This window comes from Paramisgurnus dabryanus, chromosome 14 (genome assembly GCF_030506205.2).
Source record: "Paramisgurnus dabryanus chromosome 14, PD_genome_1.1, whole genome shotgun sequence".
Lineage (NCBI taxonomy): Eukaryota > Metazoa > Chordata > Actinopteri > Cypriniformes > Cobitidae > Paramisgurnus > Paramisgurnus dabryanus.
Window position 1 is genome coordinate 34,704,227 of NC_133350.1, and position 22,543 is coordinate 34,726,769.

Consider the following 22,543-nt stretch of genomic DNA (forward strand, 5'->3'; position numbering starts at 1 on the left):
TCAATCGGCTATATAAATGTGCATTCATCTTTGCCATGTTATATTCATTTAGTTGACTAGTGGTATTCACTGATTAAAAATATAAACATTAATGTCATTAATCAAAACACTTACTTTGTCATATTAAGAACACTGTCATTGCTGTGGTTATACTTGACGTCGTTGCTTAACGTTTTTCACAGCGATCAGCTGTAAAATGTTTTGGTCCTGCTCGATTTTCGTTGACTTTGAGTAAAATTATGGAAAGTTTTTCATAAGATCTCCTGGGGTCAATGTGTTATCATGACAGAAACTTGATGCTGTCGGCCCGGGCAAACAAGCACCCGTCTCCCTAGTGCCTCTTGCGTAAATTATTAGATGTTGATGACTTACGTTTCTTTCCCGTCACAGAAAACCATCACAGGTTTATCAATGCTATTAAAGTATTATTTTGTTTTTGTTTGTTTGTTGATCACGAAGTAGAAAGTAGATGAGTAAACTAGGACTCTGTGTACTCATGGCGCCGCCATAGTTTGTTTACATTGCGTGGAATAGTGCGCTGTAATTTCTGGAACGGATTTATTGCGTTCTGTAAAAAAGGAGTAGTGGCGTTTATTGCGTTTTGGGAAAAAAGGGAGAAAAGATGACAGAATAACACGGCGGATATTGGATTTTACGTAAAATTAAGAATTTACTTTTTAATACTGACCTGATATAATACTGATTCTGGCAGTAACTCATTTTTTTTTTTTTCAAAAATGGCGTTTATTGCGTTTTGGAACCAAACTCTTCATATATCCCTGATTCATTATCCAGTACTAAAAATACCATGTAAAAGTAAAATTGTATCTTATATCGTATTGCATCTCATATGGACTTTGCTGCGGTACTTTCATAGTCATGCCTTGTCTTTACAACTTATAAATAAAAAAACTGTGGTATTATGGGCAATATTAACTCAAACATTAGCAGTGCAAAGGTCATGGGTTCAATTTTCACATAATTACCATCTTCCAGTATACTGTAAGTCACTTTCTATAGTGTCTGCCAAATGCACAAATGTAAACAGCATACATAGTTATAAAATCTAAAAATATGATAGCATTGTTGCCTTGCTATCATTTAAAATATTTGTATATATGCTCTATATTGAGATGTTTAGAAACCTTTTTGATAACCTGTTGTTTTGTAATGTTGTGTTGTAATTTCCAGTGGGTGGCATTGCATGAGCTATTGTTAGGGCTGGAAAAAGGGCAGAAATATGTGACGTGCTTGGCAGGTGGGAAAGGAACAGTTTTTAAGCTAGTTTAAATATCTTATTCGCTACTAAGTTTATATCTTCTACCTTGAAAATAAAAAAATGCAATTTATGAAACACGCATCCTTTCTGGACGCATCCTTTCGTCTCCTAAACCTGCACTGCCATCTAGTGTATGCAGATGAAAATGACTGGATACAGTAATGTCTTATTGATTTCTGACCTTATACTGTGGCCCGGATGATCCACACACTGAATGTCAAAAGCACTTAGCTCCTGCAGGCCTTGTGAGTGCATATGAGTGTGTGTGGTGGACATGCTGGAGTTTGGAAGCGGGATATTCTTCCTGGATCGTCGAGAGCAACACGTGCCGGTAAAACCCTCATGACTGGAAAGAGAGGGGCTGCGGGATGGGAAACTCTGAAGAGCATTCTCTGTACAGTTCTGGTCATACATCTGCTCGTCTACAAACTCATGGGCCTAGAGAGAGAGAGAGAGAGAGAGAGAGAGAGAAATAGAGAGAGAGAGAGAGAGAGAGAGAGAGAGAGAGAGAGAGAGAGAGAGAGAGAGAGAGAGAGAGAGAGAGAGAGAGAGAGAGAGAGAGAGAAGTAGGATACAAAAATTTCCACACTTAAACAGTTATCTTTAAAATATATGAGAAACACGTGAAGTATACAGTCTCTAATTTCCGAGAAAACGGCAATAACAATGGGAATATAATCTCTGTGTTATTTGAATGGTCTGACAGTTTGGAAACAAGGGCTCTGGTTAGTTTCAGTTTCAGCTATGCAAATATGAAAATAGTGTCTACTCCCCCCAGTGAAACATGACTTCTGCACTCTCAAAGAAAATGCCCAAAAGCATTACTGGAGCGTTATCTTTTCAAAAAGTACACAACTGTACCTAAATGTACCTTTTTAAAGAGTACAGTCTCAGTGACAGGTTTGTACCCTTTAATTTTTGACAGTGTGTGCAGGACCCACAATATGACATGTTGACATTCTTATTCAAAGACCATCAATCTTTTCTCTGTTTAAATCATTATATCGTAAATTATATCTTAGTGTTAATTTTGTCAGACGAGACGAAATATGTTCGTCAACGACCTTTTTTTCCATGACTAAGACGAGACGATGACGAGACTGCACCAATGTCCAAAAACGCTGACTAAGACTAAATTAACATGCATTTTTGTTGACGAAAAAAGACGAGACTAAAATGTTTTGCATAAAATAAAAACTAAGATAAAATCTCTCTTCATTTTCGTCTACAATCGTCTCTACTACATTTTATGCAATGAGGTCATATTTAAATGTGAATTAATTCATAAAAAGACTGCGTGCTCTTATTATGAAACTGCGCGTCTGTCATAACTCCAAACGAGCTCGCGCTGCTGAAGTCTCCATGCTAAGTGTCCACAATATATCATCCATTTGCAGTTTTAGTCCACAAACGTATTACATATGAGAAATATTGATATTTCTCCGTTGTTTCCATCGGATTTTGTATCAAATAATCTTCATATGGTTTTTCAACAATTGCACACGCAGCGATTCTACTATGGAAAAGGCATACGCGATCAGGTCAGTAAGAGTCTCATGTGTAAAATGACCCCACACACATTATGATTAACATTTCACAAACAGCTAAAAAGTTTAGTGTTATGCAGCACTGTGTAGATGTTTTTGTGTCGTATTCTCGTGCACCTGTTGTCTTCAGTAAGACGGCTTGTCTTTCTGATCCACATTCGCTATTTACCAAAATTGTTGATGTACCTTATATTATTCAAGTATTCTGAATGTACAGTATATTGTGAGGACAAAAGCTTATTATAAGTTACTGATCGCTGTCTGGGTGCTTTCCTATCGCCCATCACTGAATGAATGGTGGCGCAATTAACATGCGATAGAGATCGTCACCGCCATTAACAAAGTTGCATTCAACAAAAATCATTCAAAAAGTGTATTTTGTCAGGTGATTATGACATTTAACCAATATTTGAGATGTATGTAACACTATTTGACTGAAATGTTTATCAGAAATAATCTCAGAAATAATTTATTTAAAAAAAAGACAAAAATGTTTTAACTAAAACTTGATCAAGATATATTAAGTCTTCTTTTGACTAAAATTAGACTAAAATGACAAGACGTTTAGTTGACTAAAACTAGACAAAAATGACGGGACTTTTAGTCGACAAAAACTTGACTAAGATACCTTGAGTTGTCTTTTGACTAAAACTAGACTAAAATGATGAGACTTTTAGTCGACTAAAACTTGACTAACAAAAAAGATATGCACAAGACTAAGACTAAGACTAAATTAAAAATAGGTGACAAAATTAACACTATATCGGATCATTAACAGTGTGGTAGATCTATATAATATAATTTCCTCTTTTATTTTCAAAAATATTAAAGTAAGCCAAAAGTAATAATATAGTACTGTTTATCCTCAGTTATATGAATAGCATTGTGCTGATTTGATGTCATAGGGAAAGCAAAGCAGAGTAATTCACCACATGTTGTTAAAAAAAAAAAAACTAAAGTGTCCACTAAAGATGAACAAGAAAGCTAAAAGATTTCTCCAATCATTATGTACTTGGTATAGTTTCTTACTAAGTATTTTTGTCTTGTTTTCAGTACAATATCTAAATGTTCTTAAATCAAGATGTATTTTTTTTATAAGCAAAAATATTAAATTTAAGTGAATTTGTGCTTAAAACAAGCTAAGGAAATCTGCCAATTGGGTAAGATTTTTTAAAATAAAGTGTTTAAATGGCACCTACGGTCCGATTCACATTTTTACATTTCCTTTGTTGTGTTAGTGTGTATTAGAACATGTTAACGATATGCAAAAGGTACATACCCCAAAGTAAACGATGACGCAAGTTATCGTCTCCAACGTAAATCTCTTTTCTTGGACTACAACAAACATACGGATTGTTTACTTCCCGTGATTGATAATGTAGACAAAACCGACATTATCATAATTCCTCTCGTTTCGGACTCAGCCTGTAAGTTACACTCAAAAAAAAAAAAAATGTTGACTTTAATTAATTTTATTTCGTCAACAGGTTCCACATAATTTAATTATTTAATTTGAAAACAATTTTTTTAGGTTGTCCAACATAATAAAGGTTGTTTTAGGGACAAGTAATTTTTTTTAAGTTTAGCCAACTATTATCACTTATTTTTACTCAACAAAAAACGTTTAAGTTTAAATAACTAAAATCAGTTATGTTCTATGGACTAACAAAATTTGTTTAGAAGTAACATATTACACATGTGTCTATTCAAAGTAAACTAATGATTTTACAACAAAACATTAAATTCAAGCTTAATCAATCAAAATTTTATAATTTCAATAAATTAAATTTTTACTAGTTAGGTTTAATTAATTTTAGTTTGTCAACAGGTTCCACACAAATAAATTAAGTAAACTCAACTTAAAATTTGTTAGTTCCTTTAATAAACAAGTTTTTAATAACATCAGTTTTATGAAATTTTCTTAAACGAGAAAAAACTGTTAAACACACATGAGTGGCAGCATTTAAAGGTGGTAATTTAAAAAAAATAAAACTCCTGAGCAGTGCATTTAATAGACAAACACTTGAAAGATTGTATTTTTTATCTTTGTGTTTAACAAGCAGACAAAAAAGATAAAAAAAATACAATCTGTCAAGTGTTTTTTATAAAATGGTTTTAAGTTTAAAGCAGGCCTTTATGTTAAACGCCACAAACTTTTAAGTGCTCAATGTTGGTTCACTCATTTAATACATACATGTCAGAGAAACATGTCTCCCAGAACACTGTTGCATCCACACAAAAAAGATAAAATGAATACCATTTTTCAAGTTCTCAATATAATGGTTTCAAGTACAAAGCGGGTGTTTGTGGCGTTTAACACAGTTTTAAGTGCTCAATGTTGGTTCACTCATTAAGTACATACATGACAGAGAAACATGTCAACCAGAACACTGTTGCATCCACACAAAAAATATCAAATGAATACAATCTTAAGTGTTTTCAATAAAATGGTTTCAAGTACACAGCAGGCATTTCTGGCGTTAAAAGTTTTAAGTGCTCAATGTTGGTTCACTCATTGTTTAAGTACATACATGACAGAGAAACATTCCACCCAGAATACCGTTGCATCCACACAAAAAAAGATCAAATTTATACCATTTTTGAAGTGTTTTCAATAAAACGATTTCAAGTGCAAAGCCGGTGTTTGTGGTGTTTAACAAACAATGAGTGAACCAACATTGAGCACTTAAAACTTTAAGTACATACATGACAGAGAAACATGTCACCCAGAACACTGTTGCATTCACACAAAAAAGATCAAATGAATTCCATTTTTCAAGTGTTTTCAATAAAATGGTTTCAAGTACAAAGCAAGTGTTTGTGGCGTTTAACAAAGTTTTAAGTGCTCAATGTTGGTTCACTCATTAAGTACATACATGACAGCGAAACATGTCAACCAGAACACTGTTGCATCCACACAAAAAGATCAAATGAATACAATCTTAAGTGTTTTCAACAAAATGGTCTCAAGTACAAAGCAGGCGTTTGTGGTGTTTAACAAACAATGAGTGAACCAACATTGAGCACTTAAAACTTTAAGTACATATATGACAGAGAAACATGTCACCCAGAACACTGTTGCATCCACACAAAAAAGATCAAATGAATACAAACTTTTAAGTGTTTACAATAAAATGGTTTCAAGTACAAAGCAGGCATTTAACAAAGTTTTAAGTGCTCAATGTTGGTTCACTCATTGTTTAAGTACATACATGACAGAGAAACATGTCAACCAGAACACTGGTGCATGCCACACACACAATAAAATATAAAATGGTAAATGAACTTAAGTGTGAAGCACTTCAACACTCTCTATCACTTTAACACTGTAAACTGGAGTGGTGGCGGCATGACCTCCCTCAGCATTAATGCTGTGAAAAAAATTCTTGACACGCGTTACATGACAAAGAAACATGTCACCCAGAACAGTGGTGCGCGTCACAAAAAAAAGAAAAAAAAAGCTTTATTTTTTCAATTCAATGGTTTCAAGTGCAAATCAGTCCTTCATGTAAAACGCCAAACTTTCAATGTTGGTTCACTCATAAAGTTTGTTTCAAGTGCAAATCAGTCCTTCATGTAAAGCGCCAAACTTTCAACGTTGGTTCACTCATAAAATTTGATTCAAGTGCAAATCAGTCCTTCATGTAAAACGCCAAACTTTCAATGTTGGTTCACTCATAAAGTTTGTTTTTAAGCATCTGTACCTTGGGTGAGAGTCTGGAAGCATCCAGCTGCAGGAAGATTTTCTGAAGCACCTCAAAGAACATTTTTAGTTCCTGAGGATAGCTGAGGTTCATTGCATATATGACACCCATTAAGATTGCACATGCAGAAGCTATGTCTCCCAAGTCATGAAGCACTTCAACACCCTCGATCACTATTCCAACATCAACTGGAGTGCTGTTGGCATCACCTCCCTCAGCATTAATGCTGTAGATGCCAAAGACAAGTTCATCAAGCTCCCTCTGGGCAGTACAGCCATCTGAATCCTTTCCACATACAAAAAAAAAGGACAACAATGAAATCACCAGCCAATTATAAAATTCCAAAGAGCTCATTTCCATTGCAGTTTTCTAAATAAATGTTTAAAAATAGTGCTTGATTACTAACTTATTGTGGTATATGACTTTTAGGAATGGCAATTATGGTCTAGACTAAATCAAGTTTATGATCGTTTGATCTTAAAAAATGGAAGAACTATAATCTTATTAAAATAGAACTTATGGCAGAGCTGATGTAAGATGGCTTTAGATCATACAGGTGTACTTACTAAAGTGGCCATCAAGTGTACAAAATCAGTTTGGACAAAACTGATTTTTTGTCCAAACTGATTTTGTTAATCTCAATCTGTTGGAAGCTGATCAGCTCATCAGAGTGCTGAAGTTTGTCCAAACTGATTTTGTACACTTGATGGCCACTTCAGTAAGTACACCTGTATGATCTGAAGCCATCTTACATCAGCTCTGCCATAAGTTCTATTTTAATAAGATTATAGTTCTTCCATTTTTTAAGATCAAACAATCATAAACATGATTTAGTCTAGACCATAATTGCCATTCCTAAAAGCCATATACCACAATGAGTGTGTTTACATGCACAGTCTTACACAGATTATGCTTAATAAACTGATAACATGTGCGGTCACCCTGCTGGAAAACCAGCAAGACCAGCATATGTTGTGTTTTGGTGCTGGTATGCTGGTGACCACCAGCACCCAACAAGCATGGGAATGATGCTGGTATATGCTGTTTTTAAGCAGGGCATGTAAACTCATAAAACGGGTTTTCTTGTAAAGGAAAAAGCCCCTAAGTTGCACAAGCAAAAACTGATCGACACAGGTAACTTTTTTGCTCATTACCCCAATTTTGCGTTGCAAGTAAACACCTTAACCAGTTTTCACGCAGTTTTGTTCACGTGTGCATGTCTCCGCGTGTGAAAGATAAACGTCACACGTGGAAGCACAAAGTAACACATAAAAGTCTGCATTCAACTTAAGCAATTGACAGAGAAACTGTGGAAATAAAATCTCATGTTACATTTTCAAGTGTAGATATGAGAAGAGATATGACAGCATAGCTTAAAACAGATTTCCCATTGGCTTTTAGGCAGTGAAAATACGGACTGCGAGAAACCTGACAAATCTCCAAATGTAAACGCAGTTTTCTGCATAGCAGTTTATTGATTTGCATGTAAATGCAAGAAAACAGGTTTATATAATAAACAGATTTTTGATACTTATCCGCTTATTCTGTGCATGTATACGCACCCAATGTTAAATGGATAATTTGATATTCTTAAGAGCCCTAGACCACAGTTACTGCTGCAATAATTGTTAGCATTACCTACCATATACTCTTTGAAGAGACTGCTCGGATTTTCATTTAGATAGATACAAAGTGCCCGGAGGAGGCACTCCCTCTTCCTTTCAACGGTTTCATTCTAAATAAGAAAAAAAACAGCATTAATATAATATACACCTATTGCATCAGTATATCAGTTTCCTCAAAATTCTGGTCATTTATCCAGTGTGTGTAGATACGAAATAGCAATTATTTAAAAGGGGAAAAAAATTCTGTTAATCTCAAAAATCTTTGTAAAAATAAAATAAATAAATTCATATGGGGTGCATTTGCAGATGTTATTGGTTTCTGAAAAATGACAACACAAACTAGACAAAATGTACTTATTCCTAAATGTGTTCTACGAGAGTTAACTATACCCGTGCAGTCGGTGCAAAGATGAGGTCCTTTAGATCCACCTGCCTTCTTCAGCACTCTGATGAGCTGATCAGCGTGGTGGTCAAGTTGTGCAAAAAACTTTGTGACGAGGGGAACAGTGGTAATTCTCAGAAATTCTGCTTCCACCTTTGAATAATGTCCACAAACAAAATGTTATTGATGTATACTACAATTATATTGAAAGACACTATGTTACTATATTCTTTAATTCCTTCACATGGTCATTTAATGCATTATACAACATTGTTCATTGATGTTTTAATAAGCCGTTTATACCTCAGGCACAGTGAACAGTCCTGGCCATCTGGTCTTGAACTCCGATATCATGGGTTGGTCTCTGACTACCTCCCGTCTCCTGTACGCAAAGGTCTTGGCCATCTTCTCCTTAATAACTGCATTGTTGTGTCTTTTTTTGACCTCAGACAATAGTGACACTCTTTCGCCTTCAAGGCTGTCCTGGGTCTCGCCAGCAGGAAAAGGGGGGCAGAAATTTACTTCTGCCTTTCTGGGTTTTTTAACCTTATAGGCCGGCTGGCACTTATCTGCAGGTTTGTTTTTGAGGGAATTAATGCTCATTTCTGGGCACCCCAAGTTTCTTAATTTTGTCCTATAGTTGGCCATCTTGTACTTGAGGCTAATTTTCCATCCATAGTAACCACTAGAGGATCCCTGTTCCCTCAAACATGGGTGAGCTTTGATTAAAGCTTCAGCAACAGATTCTATTTCCAAATTTGAAGGATACGCCTTGAACTTAATTATTTTCTCAGCCAGACTTTCCAAGATGTCCGACTTCAGTTTGTGGCTGGGGTTTAGGAAAACTCTGTTTGACATGAAGGCCTGGTTTGCACTTTGAAGTTGCATCTCCACATCATATGGAAACGTAGGTATTTGAAATTCTGTAGGCCACTGTGATCGGGCAGTCCCTGAGTCAGGGGAGGGGAGTATTACAGTGTCAGTAGAGGATGAAGATGTGTCCTCACCACTCTGGTTCAAACTGTTGACTGACTGACTGACATCTGGCGCATCTGACAATAAGATGACTTTCACTGTACTCTTGTCTTGTATTTCACTAATTTGATTAAGGTTAACAAAGTTATTATCAAAGTCGGTGTCCATGTACTGGAGTCTAATTTCCCCCTCTATATCAAACTGACGTTTGATCTCAATTGAAAGATCCTTCACAGAATTTGGCATACCCGATTCTATGGTCAGCTTTTCAGCATTATTGGCACCAAGGATAATCCGCAGTTTCACCGGTGCAGCCATCACGCAAACACTTCAACCTAAAAAAAAGCCATGGTGGGTATTAAAGAATGAAAATTGAAAAAGTCAGCAACTTGATAAAAACTGAAATCAAAGCAAACTTCACAAAAGGAAATTGTCTCCCCACAATAGCCTTCTTAAATGCAATTTGTGTTGTACATTTTTTAAAGTAAAATTAGTACTGACATATCTCTTTTTTCTATAGACATGCAGGTTATATGGAGATTTTAAATGTAGGTGTGAGAATGTGTTTAAACGGCTGTTTTTACAGTATGTGTTGGCCCTGTGATGGACAGATCAACAATTCTGATAAACACTTAGGAAGATATTTTGAGAAACGTTTGTAACCAAACCGTTCGTAGACCCCATTCACTTCCATAGTGGGGAAAAATGCGTACAATGGAAGTAAATTGGGTCCACAAAAGGTTTGTTTAAAAACATCTCAAAATATCTTCCTTTGTTTTCATCAGAACAAAGAAATGTCTACATCATCAATCCCAGGAAGTAAACTGATGCCTAAAATCCATGTGTTTGTTGTAGTCCAAGAGATTTACATTGGATTTGATAACTCGCGTCATCGTTTACTTTGGGGTTTGTACCTTTTGCATATCATTAACATGTACTAATATACACTTACACACCAAAGGAAATGTAAAAACGTGAATCGGAGAATAGGTGCTCTTTAAACAAATTACGTGTTATCTTGTACTTACTGTGATCAATTAAATATTTTTTTTTTACATTTCAGACTCAACATCAACAAAATTGAACTGTGATAAAACACCACCAAATTCCTGCTACTACAGTGTGCACCCGTTTATTATCCCTTTACAGACTGACAAGTATATACATAAGTGAAAAGTTAGTGTTAGGTGCTCATGCTAGAGATCATTGTACATTTAGAAGGGTTAGTAAGAACAGCTCTTTAACACCACCTACTTTTGATATAAGGATATCTTTTAAATGTAACCAGTCGGAGCGGCCCAACGAAGTAGTCATGTAGTGGGTACTTCTCGGTCAGGGCATCATGTGATATCAGGAACATTTGACCAGTTGGACATGGTTGCAGTTCAAAGGCCCGATAGTGCTCTCTAAACCAAGCTGAGAACTTCTTGACTATGAAATTAACTGTATCCTGAAGTATACATATCCTTATTATCTGTGCAAATTCAGGCAGCCCATCAGTAAATTCACAGATGACCATCATTCCTGTTCTATAGCAGATCCCTTTGCAATCTGCACTTTTTGCCATGTCTACTTCTGCTATTGCTGGGTACATCTGCTGGATAGGCAATGATACCTCCTCTTTTAGTACCTCAAGAGGAACTCTCGAGGCACCTGAAACTTCAAAGCCAGGTTTACGTGAAGTCGATGAGTGTAAGTGATAGGCAATCATCAGCTGATGTTTCTTTGCCAGTGTCAAAGCAATATTCTTGAAACACTTGCTATGATGAGCAACATTTTTAAAAAAGCTGTGTTTGCCCTCAAATCGCATGGTCCACAGGCCAACCAAAGGGCCAAAACACTGGATCATGTGAGGGTAATGCTCCAAGTAGTGATGTTTGGGCAAAAGTTTCTGATTAGGAAATGCTTCTTGGTATTTTTGCCTGTGATCAGAAATTTTGCACTGAAGATATCCAATGGATTCTTCTGTATGTACCTGGGCAACTACAAGTTCCACAATCTCTTTTAAATCCAAGATAATCTGCCACACTGATTCCCCTTCAGGTATAACTTCTCCAATCATGAAAGGCAACAACCTTAAGAGAGTCCAGTTTTCAGCAGCATTGCCACCAATTGTGTTTTTGTTTTTAAATGACTGTGGCACAATATGGGGGCGGTTTGTTTTATCATCTCCCTTGTAGGGAAAATTGAGGATTACCTTATTTAGAGTATCCAAAGAAAAGTATTTTTTTGGACATTAACGTACCCAGACACTGTGCAAGTTCCACTGGAACAATACCCTCAAACAGATCATGGAGTATATCAGGAGGATATCCAGTTGTGACATTAAAATGAGAAAGAGTCTCTGTCAGCACACATGCCCTTTTCACTCCAACACAAGGTTTTCCAACCTCCTCTGCACTTTTCACATGTTGATTATGGCTTTCTTTAAATCTTAGACGAAAATCACCTGACAGAACCTGCTTGTACTGAATTTCACTGAAACTGCCGGTGCAAAATCGGCACACGTACTCTCCAGAAAAATTTTCTACAAAGCCTGCAAGCCCATGGGCACCCAGATTGTCTGCAACTACAGACTGTACAGTGCCTTTAATATTTTTTCCCATCTTTGGGACAAATACTCCATGCTTTTCCAATACAACCAAATCATGCAAGAGAGGTTCAAGCACTTTACCATATCCATAAGTCTTGATATGTTTACTTTTACACAGCAAAGCCAAATAGATAGATGATAAAGAGGACTGCTGACCTGGGGGTAAGTTGCCTAAAATCCAGTACATAGCACAAAGTTTGTGCTTCGTTCTAGAAGTTCCTAGAGGATTACAAACTTCAAAGTCATCAATATAAAGAGTGACAGAAAGTTTCAACTCCCCTTCAGATAGAAACTGATTTTGTTTAAAAAAACTCTCCATCGTGAAACGACTTGTATTCTCCTGCAGTTTCATTTGAGTAAGCTCTACAGTTTGCTAGTACATCATCAATGATACAATCTTTGCTAAGGAGCTGCTGCAGTGACTGTAGTAATGATACATATTGGTATGTATGTTTGCTGTCCTTATTCAAAACATACTCCACTGGTTCAACTAACTGAAACTTCTCTTTGAAGTATTTTTTCCGCTTATAAGCAGAATAAAGTGGGCCCTGATCTCCCATACATTTTGCCAATGGGTTAGAGACACATGCTGCAGAGGCCAACTCCGCAATTTCTGCATCATTAAGAGCAAGATTATGCTTGGTACAAAAATCTGAAACTATGGCATGCAATGCAGGCAGAGCAGCCGAACTTATAAGAAAGTGCAAATCCTGTAAAAGTTCATCGACTGCACTGCTGGGAACATGGAGTATATATTCAAGCTTAAGCAGCACTGCTGCTAATTTCTCCTCTATTGACTTCTCATCTCTTTCTTCTGTCTGAAAATTAGAGAGCACCTCTCCCAATTCTGCACCTTCTTCATGTTCCTCTGGAAGGCTTGGGATTTCAGAACTGTCTCTTACTGTAACTATTCCAGGTTTAAAATCACTATAAGAATAAGAAAGGTGCTTTCTATTTCTATGCGATTTGAATGTCCCATAAATGTTTATCGTAAATGCACAATCTTTGAACATACAGGAGATGGTTTCATGAGATTTAAGATGCAGATTTATGTGATTAAAATATTCCTTATCATTGCCAAGTTCAGCGAATGCACAAACATGACATCTGAATGTAGACAATGCTGTTGTTCGCTGAGATGAGTCTCTTTTATGGAATCTACAGAGGTGTGATCTAAGTGCATTCCATGACTTGAATGTACATGGACAACTAGTATATGGGCAAGGATATGGGTGCCTACGCCCATAGTGAGGATGTTTTAACCTATAATGTTTTAGTAACTGAAATCTAGTTGAGGTCTTTGAACCGCAACCTTTACACTGCCACATTTAATATCTGTAACAAGCACACACACCACCAAAACAAAAAATAACAGATGCATATGACTTAAAATAATAATAAAAAAAATAAATTCAATAAACCGTTAAAAACTGAAATTATCAATTGCTACTAATACTTTAAAGGTATAGCAGAAGATTTTTTTTCCGGATGGATTATTAAGACTATTGGTCATCCCAGTTGTCAATCATTTTGGTGAAATGTTGACGTAAGGCCGTGTACATGCTCGTCCCTAGGTTCGCTTTCTGCACATGTGCACTTTTAGGTGTACGTGTGGTGGTCTACGGTTTCAACCATTCATTGAAGCTCCCGTTCTCACCGTGTTTTTCAAAATAACTGAGGGTCGCAAGAGAAAAAGTGTGGCATGCTATTTGGAGAAATCCATTTAAAATCACTGCTAGTAAAAGTTGATGTAAGCTATGATTAGCGATGCTAGCCCTGGCACAAGTCATGAATAGGGTGACCATACATGCCATTCTTCCCGGACGCATCCCGTCCAGGATTTTGTGTTCGTCTTCCGGAAGTCGTATTTGTCGACCGCATCCGTCATAGAGGATTATTATTATTATTACAGAAAAGCAACCGTTACATTTTAAGGTAAGAATAAAACTACGATTGTATATCTTTTGTTTTTAACTGAATGGTGTATGCGGTCAACAAATACGACTTTCGGAAGACGCACCGAAATCCTGGACGGGATGCGTCCGGGAAAAATGGCACGTATGGTCACCCTAGTCATGAACCGCACAGACACGGTAAACATGCCGACAGCAACTTTAACAGAGTGAAGAGAAGAGGCTCGTGCATGCTCTCGTGCCACGTTTTATAGGTGTTCCCTCTCGGGAGCAGCTAGAGTGTTGCGCATGTGCATTTTTTTTTTAAGTGGAGGGGCAGTTCTTTAAAAAAAAAAAAAATCGAAAATCTTCCAGCATACCTTTAAAAGTAAACAGGAACAAACAGATGAAAAGATCACGCAAGAAAGAGTATTTACATTAGTAGATGTTGCAGATCTTACCTATTGTGAGTGAAACACCTTGGCAGGAACAGAAAACACACCTTTTATTAAAGACCTGGAAAATTGCAAAGGATAAACAAACAAAACAATTTAATAAAGATTTTGTGAAATTGAATTAACAATAAAATAATCATGCTTTGTTATTTTTATTTAAAATATCACAACAAAATGGTTTAACTGGTTAACTTTGTATATCTCTTAAATATTTCTGCAAAACACTTAGGGGCGGTTTCCCAGGCAGGGATCAGACTAGTCCTACACTAAAATAAATTTAAGAGCTGTCCAAACTGAAAACAACTTGCACTGACATATCTTAAAAAACATCAGTGCCCTTTGTTTTGCCTGAAGATGCACACAAGTAATGTTTTTAGTAGACATGTCTCTTAAAACTAGTTATATTTCCTAAATAAACTAGGGCATAGTCCTGGCTTAAACTAATCCCTTTCCGGGAAACCACCCGTACACACTGCATATTAATTCGGTTGTCACTTCACATTTAAATGCTTCATCCTGTTCTGTACACACACACACACACTTTATGGGACTGACAACCGCATTCTACAACCGAATAGGCTTTATGCCCAGCTGCACTACTTCCTGAACTTCAGCCAGCTCCTTGTTTCCTGGCTGCCATTATTGGCCAAACTGATTAATCCAAGTCAACAATAAAACAACAATAATCAGACACACCTGGATTAATCAGTTTGTCCAACAATGGCAGACAGGAAACAAGGAGCTGGCTGAAGTTAAGGAAGTAGTGCAGCTGGCCATAAAACCTATTAACTCCCGCAAAATGCAGGTAGTGACAACCGCATTTACAGAAACTCTGCATAGTGTGTACATAACCGAACTGAACAACTAGTAGTTAATCAAGTATTTAAACGTGCATCATCAGGTCTCTGTTCCAAAAAAATAAATGCCTAGAAGGGGAAAAAGTCTTCTGTATGCGCAGTTCAGAAAATGACAGAGGACCGAGCGTTTGCTGTGAACTAACCTGCGCCACGTGGCTAAGCAAGCATGCTAACTTCAAAGCTAGAACTGAAGTTAGAACACTAGAACTCTCTTAAACAGTTTGGCCAGTTGCATAAACATAAGTCACTAAGTTAAAACGGTGTCTTAAGAAATATTTTGACAAACTAGAAATTAGTTAGGACAGTCTTACTTTTTGGCTTCAAATTAGACCAATCTACATTTTTTATGACTGACAATAAAACGTTATCATGTCTTGAAGAAAAAAATTGTTGACTAACTTTGTAAGACTAGTCTAAGCAGTTAATGCAACTAGCCACATGTCAAAAATAAAGAAAATATATCTTATTAAAAATAAAAAGATCGATACTGGTGGAAAAACAAATATCCTCCTACCTTTACCAGCCGTTGAAAAAGACATCCGTCTGTGAAACCAATCGACGAAAAACTTTGCAGGGGTCTTTCCGCACGTGTAGTCTGGCGAGTCACGCTCTTCTTCTTCTTCTTCTTATTTGAGGTTTATGGCAGATCGCGTCGCACTATACTGCCACCCTCTGGATGTTAGAATTTTAAAGTTAACATAAAGAGTTTGTGTTTAAACAATGTGTTAGGATTTTGTACAGTTAATTTGAGACATAATTACATAGACTTTAATAGAAAAAAACATTTCAAGTCAACAAATACAATTATTATAATTAAACTGAATATAAATATATAATGTAAAGTCCACAACCTTCCTCGTTAATTTTTTTGAGTGTAACTCCTGTTAGCAACTGAATCTTTTAAACATGGTAAGGAGCGTCATGATGAGTTTTGTACAAAATCTGTGCATTTCAGGAAGAGAGGGAAATCTGGAGCTACAAAAATGTACAGTATGTGGGAAATAATGTGTTTTTTGAACCATAAACCATGCAAATACAATATGTTATACCAAATACACAAAATAACGTTTCTTTTTAGCAATAAAATAGGTCCCCTTTAAAAAAAATATAAACTTATTTCAATATTTTTTTCTTACCCCATTAGCTAGTCTTAAGATATTTGTACTGAAAACAAAACAAAAATAACAAGGAAGTCATTTTTTGAGGTGTATCTGTTTTTGTTTTTTTGTTTGTTTTTTAATATATGATTGTGGATTTAATTTTGTGACGTAGTCTTAATGAGGTATTCAGTCATTCAGTTTGATTGGAAATTGATTATTTGTCAAGTTACCATTTTAAATACAAGTTTGAGTTTGAATAGTATGTTGATGCCTGATGAGGAGCATGCAATAAAAACTTTGCTAATAAATACATTTTTATACAGTTTTGCAAGCAAATAGTTTGTGGGATTGTTTTTGTTTGCACTGTATATAGAATTTGGTGCTATCAACATTAGCGTGCTATTAACGCAACATGCAATTACTGTTTGGTTTTTCATTTTTAAAACATGCAGGAATTCGAAAATAAAGTGCAGGACCTGCTTGATGTTAAAATAATTATTAAGAGAGATAAAGTTTGCATCCTGATTAATGTTAAAAGAGTTATTATAAGCGACAGGTAATAAAACCTACTGCCTCACACTGACTGACTGATCTGAACCGCATGCACACAAACGTGCGAATCTGCAACCCGATATACAAACATCTACACAGAATTACAGTTAAAAAAAATCAGTTTTGACAATAATTCACACAGATATAATCTTTTATGTCTAAAATGAATGTTGCTGAAAATATCTGATCCGTAACATTATATTAGATCCTGTAGATCTCAATGTCTCAATGTCAATCAAACAATTAAAGAAAAAGTCGAATATATTGTTTTTGACATTGTGTTTGCCAAATCTATTAGTTTTACCAGTGATTTTAAGATTTTTTTTCTCAAAATTGACTTTGCTGACTCTGTCAACTTCAAAAAGGTGTAGTTCGTCATGTTTTGTCAGATACCAACAAATAATGCATTGTTTTCAAGTTTCTAAATATAGAATGTCAAAATATAAAGTACTCATTTTTAAAAATGTGCTCATTCCGACTGAATTTGCCAGCACAGGTCACAAATGATGCAGCAGCAAAGAGAAATGGAGAAAAAAGGGTCTTCTGAAAGGAAGATTCACGTACAAAACAATGGCTGATTGTTCTGTTGAAAATGTAAACAGGCTGAGGCATTTGCATAAAGCATCTATATTTATCCACACCCATGTTAAGAGTAGGGATGGGTACCGAAACCCGGTATTAAACTGGCCCCGGGGCTAAATTATGAAAGACCGTAGTATCAGTAAGATCTGACGCTATCGGTTCTGCTTTCGGTCCTGGAGAAACAAATTAAAATATATGTACTATGTATTCTTGCTTAATAATGTTTTCGTGCACATTTGATCTCAACAAACATTTCTAATTTGCGATTAAATCAAGACGTTTGTCTGTGAGATCAGAGAGATCTCTCGTGCACGCCGCGGAAGCTGTCTGTCACACACAACAACGAGCACGGCCGCACGCAAATGTAACAGCACACAAATCCCGCTTAATTTAAAGAGTGACGATGGCGGATAGAGGAAAACGTTCAAAAGTGTGGTTATACTTCACAAGAGTTGATGCAGACAACGCTCGTTGTCATACAGGTAAGTTCAACAAGATGTTTGCATGTAAGGGGGGAAACACAAGCAATCTCAAAGCATCTTTCAGAAGTGCATTACGTGCAGTCAGAAACTGTCCCAATTCAAGGGCTGCAATCTTCTAAGCATGCAACCTTACCGAGCACTTGGTCTTTCAAGGTGGCACCCTCAGAAGTCCGCGAAGAGAACGTCTCGGTTACGTATGTAACCCTCGTTCCCTAAAAGAAGGGAACGGAGACGTCACGTCGTGACCGACGAATTGGGAATTGGGAACCGCTTCGCGGGTGACCTATCTACTTCGAAAACTATCAGAAACGCCAATGAACTTGGCATGCAGGTATTTGCATAATGCCGGCGCCGCCCCGCTAGGTGCGTATATAAGCCGCAGGTGCATAATACCAAATCAGCTATATTATTGCTGAGAAGCCGAGCAACAGTGCCCGGCCTGAAAACAGCAATGGAACAGCAAACTGTGGCGACGGGACGGGACGTCTCCGTTCCCTTCCATCAGGGAACGAGGGTTACATACGTAACCGAGACGTTCCCTTTCAGTCGGTCACTACGACGTCACGTTGTGACCAACGAATTGGGAATCCCTACCAAAACGCCACTGCAGCTGAACCCTTCCAGTGTCTGTAAAAGCCCTCCGCCCTCCACATAAGGGGCGGAACCTAAGGCGAAATGCAGAAGGCCGGTCACTACCTGTTCCTTAACCCACGATAGTGAAGCAGCGAACTGGGGAAGCGTCTAAACTGAGCGGAGCTAGAACACTGCGGAAGCCATACCCTAAGAAGGTTGAATGGATGACATAAAAATATGAAACAACCGATAGGTTGCTCATAAGAAGTCTCTGAACAAAACATAGTATGCAGAGAGATGCAGAGCAGGCTCTGCTAAGGAAAACGTGGAGGATTAGTACCCCACGGAGTATACACACAAATGAACCCCACGTAGGGGACAAATGTGGACGCCTAGCCTACACAGGTTTACAGAGAATACATCAGTGATAGGTTGACAGCGGATGCTCCGCAACACCAGCTATCAGGGCGGTGGAGGAGAGGCAAAAAGAGTTTTTGCGACGTTTTTACCCCGATGGCCTTCCATATTGGTGCAAATGTGCAGCACCAAAATAGAGGCTCCAAGCCGACACACGAGCCGACCCTCGGCATTCTTAACTAGTTAGTAGAAAGAACCCGAGTGGAAACCGGTTCGACACGAACACTATAGAATCTTGTGAACGTATTAGGTGTCGCCCAGCCTGCAGCTCTACAAATATCTGTTAGCGAGGAAGCACGAGCCAGTGCCCAAGATGATGCCACACTGCGTTTAGAGTGGGCACGTAAATTAAACAAGGCACGTCCTGCTTCTGATATGCAAAGGCTATAGTATCCACAATCCAATGTGACATACTCTGCTTAGTGACAGCTTTTCCTTTCTGCTGACCACTGTAACAAACGAAGAGCTGATCTGAGGTCCTAAAGCTTTGCGTCCTGTCTATATACACACATAGTGCACGAACAGGGCATAACAAAGCCATGGCTGGGTCTGCCTCCTCCAAAGGCAGCGCTTGCAGGTTCACCACTTGATCTCTGAAAGGAGTGGTGGGAACTTTGGGCACGAAGCCGGGCCGGGGTCTCAGTGTTATACTGGATGCAGCCGGACCGAACTGAAGGCACGAATCATCGACCGAAAATGCATGAATATCCCCTATCCTCTTAACAGAAGCCAAAGCAAGGAGAGTTGATGTTTTCATAGTAAGAAATTTAACACTCACACTATGCAGAGGCTCAAATGGGGCTTCCTGGAGTGATTTCAGCACCAAGGACAGGTCCCAAGGAGGAATAGAGGGAGGACGCGAAGGATTCAGTCTTCGAGCGCCTCTGAGAAATCTAATGACCAGGTCGTGCTGACCCACTGTCCTACCGTTTATGGGTGAATGGTGAGCTGATATCGCAGCGATATCGACCTTAATAGTGGATGGTGACAACCTATTCTCCAAACGACGCTGGAGATACAAAAGCACAACACTAATCGGGCATTCTCAGGGGTTCTCACGTTGGGAAGAACACCAGTCGACAAACAGGTTCCATTTAAGCGCGTAAGCCTGCCTCGTAGACGGCGCTCGCGCTGCAGCAATAGTGTTAGATACCTCTTGCGGTAAATCACTCAAATCCTCCGTGCCCTGTCCAGAGACCACACATGGAGGTTCCACAGGTCGGGGCGCAGGTGCCATAATGTGCCCTCTTGTTGAGAAAGAAGGTCCTTCCTCAGGGGAATCTTCCAAGGAGGGGCTGTCGCGAGGAGAGAGAGTTCTGGAAACCAACTCCTGGTTGTCCAATACGGTGCCACCAACAGCACGCTCTCCTCGTCCTCCCGGATTTTGCATAGGGTTTGCGGAATGAGGCTCACCGGAGGGAACGCGTATTTGCGCATGTTTCGCGGCCAGCTGTGTGCCAATGCATCCACACCGAGCGAGTCGTCGGCTAGTGAATAGAACAGGCGACAATGGGTCGTCTCTGGGGAAGCAAACAGATCTATCTGCGCTTTGCCGAAACGTCTCCAAATCTGCTGAACCGCAATGGGGTGGAGCCGCCATTCGCCGGGATGCGCAGCCCGAGAGAGCGCATCCACCTCTACATTGAGCGTGCCCGGAATGTAAATGGCACGAAGAGACCTCAAATTCTTCTGACTCCAAGTGAGGAGGTGACGGGCGAGATGCGACAGGTGACGCGAGCGTAAACCGCCTTGACGATTGATGTACGCCACGGTCGCAGTGTTGTCTGTGCGAACTAATACATCTTTGCCCTGTAACTCGTTGCTGAAACAGACGAGCGCAAGATATACAGCCCACATTCTCGGCAATTTATGTGCCAATGCAGCTGGGGTGCCGTCCAGACCCCCGAAGCCGCAAGCCCATCGTACGTGGCCCCCCACCCCGTGTCCGAAGCATCTGTGCATACTATTGCATGCCTGGAGACCTGTCTCAGAGTCACACCGGCTCGGAGAAACGCACGGTCTGACCACGGAGTGAAAGTGCGACGACATGCAGGTGTAATGATAACACGGTGAATGCCGCACAGCCACGCTGTCCTCGGGACTTGATCGTGAAGCCAATGCTGAAGCGGTCGCATATGAAGCAGTCCGAGCGGAGTTACAGCTGCGGCTGCTGCCATATGCCCCAGGAGCTTCTGAAATTGTTTCAGCAGGACCGCGCTCTTGCTCTTGAATGTATTCAGGCAAGTCAGAATCGACTGTACACGCGCTTCTGTTAGACGAGCTGTCAAATCGATCGAGTCCAGTTCCATCCCGAGAAAAGAGATTCTCTGCACGGGGCAAAGCTTGCTCTTTTCCCAGTTGACCCGAAGACCCAAACAAGCGAGGTGTTCTAGAGTTAAATCCCTGTGATCGCACAGCGTCTGACGTGTTTGAGCTATTATGAGCCAATCGTCTAGATACGCAAGAATGCGCACACCTTTCTCTCTCAGGGGTTTTAAAGCCCCCTCCACTACTTTGGTGAATACACGGGGCGACAGAGAGAGCCCGAATGGGAGGACTTTGTACTGGTATGCTTGCCCCTCGAACGCAAAGCGGAGAAACGGCCTGTGCCGGGGGAGAATCGATACGTGGAAGTACGCGTCCTTCAGGTCGATAGATGCGAACCAATCGTTTGGACGAATGGATGGAAATATGCGCTTGGGCGTCAGCATCTTGAACGGCATTCTGTGAAGTGCACGGTTCAGCGAACGCAGGTCCAGGATCGGTCGCAAGCCGCCGGTTTTCTTGGGTAAAATAAAGTAAGGGCTGTAAAACCCCGACCTCATCTCGGCTGGAGGGACCGGCTCGATCGCGTCCTTCGCCAATAGGACAGCGATCTCCGCACGGAGGACGTGCACATAATTAACTTAATCATGTGAACATAGCTTCATGATCAAATGTTAACATTGGCCAAAGTACCAATAAGAATACCGTTAAAGTACCGGACCGTTAAGCAGTATCGGTAAGAGTAGTAATACTGTTATAACCTTAACGATACCCATCCCTAGTTAAGAGTATTAAAAACTTAAAGGCGTGGTTTCAGGGATTAGCCTAAACCAGGACTATGCCTTAGTTAAGTTAAGAAATATAAATTATAAACTATAACTTTAACAAACATGCTTTACTAAAAACATTATTGGTGTGCATTTTGAGGCAAACAAAGGGCAGTGATATAATTTGAGATATGTCACTGCAAGTTGTTTTCAGTTTGGACAGCTTTTACATTATATTAGTCTAGGACTAGTCTAATCCCTGTCCAGGAAACCACCCAATAAGTGTTAAACTAAGGTACATTTAGAAAAGATGTGCGATTCATTTGTGATTAATTGCAAGTTAACTTATGAAATAATGCGATTAATCTAGATTAAATAATTAAATCGATTGAAAGCCATAATAGAAATACTTAAAAGTCTATATATATTATTTTTGAAAAGTACTGTATATACCTTATTGTGCAAAAGTCTTGGGCAGCCTGGCGCCAGGATGGCA

General features: G+C 38.8%; 2 protein-coding genes across 2 annotated transcripts in view; both read right to left on the bottom strand.

The window, feature by feature from the left end:
* The window catches only part of LOC135758142 (A-type voltage-gated potassium channel KCND3-like), a 316,405-nt gene that overhangs the window by 12,128 nt on the left and 281,734 nt on the right, over positions 1-22,543 (bottom strand). Inside the window, exon 6 of the mRNA XM_065273005.2 lies at positions 1,461-1,717. Within this exon, the coding sequence (XP_065129077.1) occupies positions 1,461-1,717 (257 nt within the window). The remainder of the gene's footprint in view (positions 1-1,460; positions 1,718-22,543) is intronic.
* Positions 5,484-12,199, bottom strand: LOC135758144 (uncharacterized). The gene is made up of 5 exons (XM_065273007.2): positions 10,767-12,199; positions 8,841-9,847; positions 8,546-8,690; positions 8,173-8,265; positions 5,484-6,815 (listed from the first exon to the last, which is right to left on the bottom strand). Exons 2-4 carry the CDS (start codon positions 9,828-9,830, stop codon positions 8,261-8,263), a joined length of 1,140 nt encoding a protein of 379 aa, XP_065129079.1. The 5' UTR covers positions 9,831-9,847; positions 10,767-12,199; the 3' UTR covers positions 5,484-6,815; positions 8,173-8,260.

Excerpts from the sequence above, each read along its gene's own strand:
- LOC135758144 (XM_065273007.2), bottom strand. The coding sequence starts at position 9,830 with ATGGCTGCACCGGTGAAACTGCGGATTATCCTTGGTGCCAATAATGCT. Across the intron at positions 8,691-8,840 it reads GACTGTTCACTGTGCCTGAG|GTGGAAGCAGAATTTCTGAG; the intron begins GTATAAACGGCT and ends CATTATTCAAAG.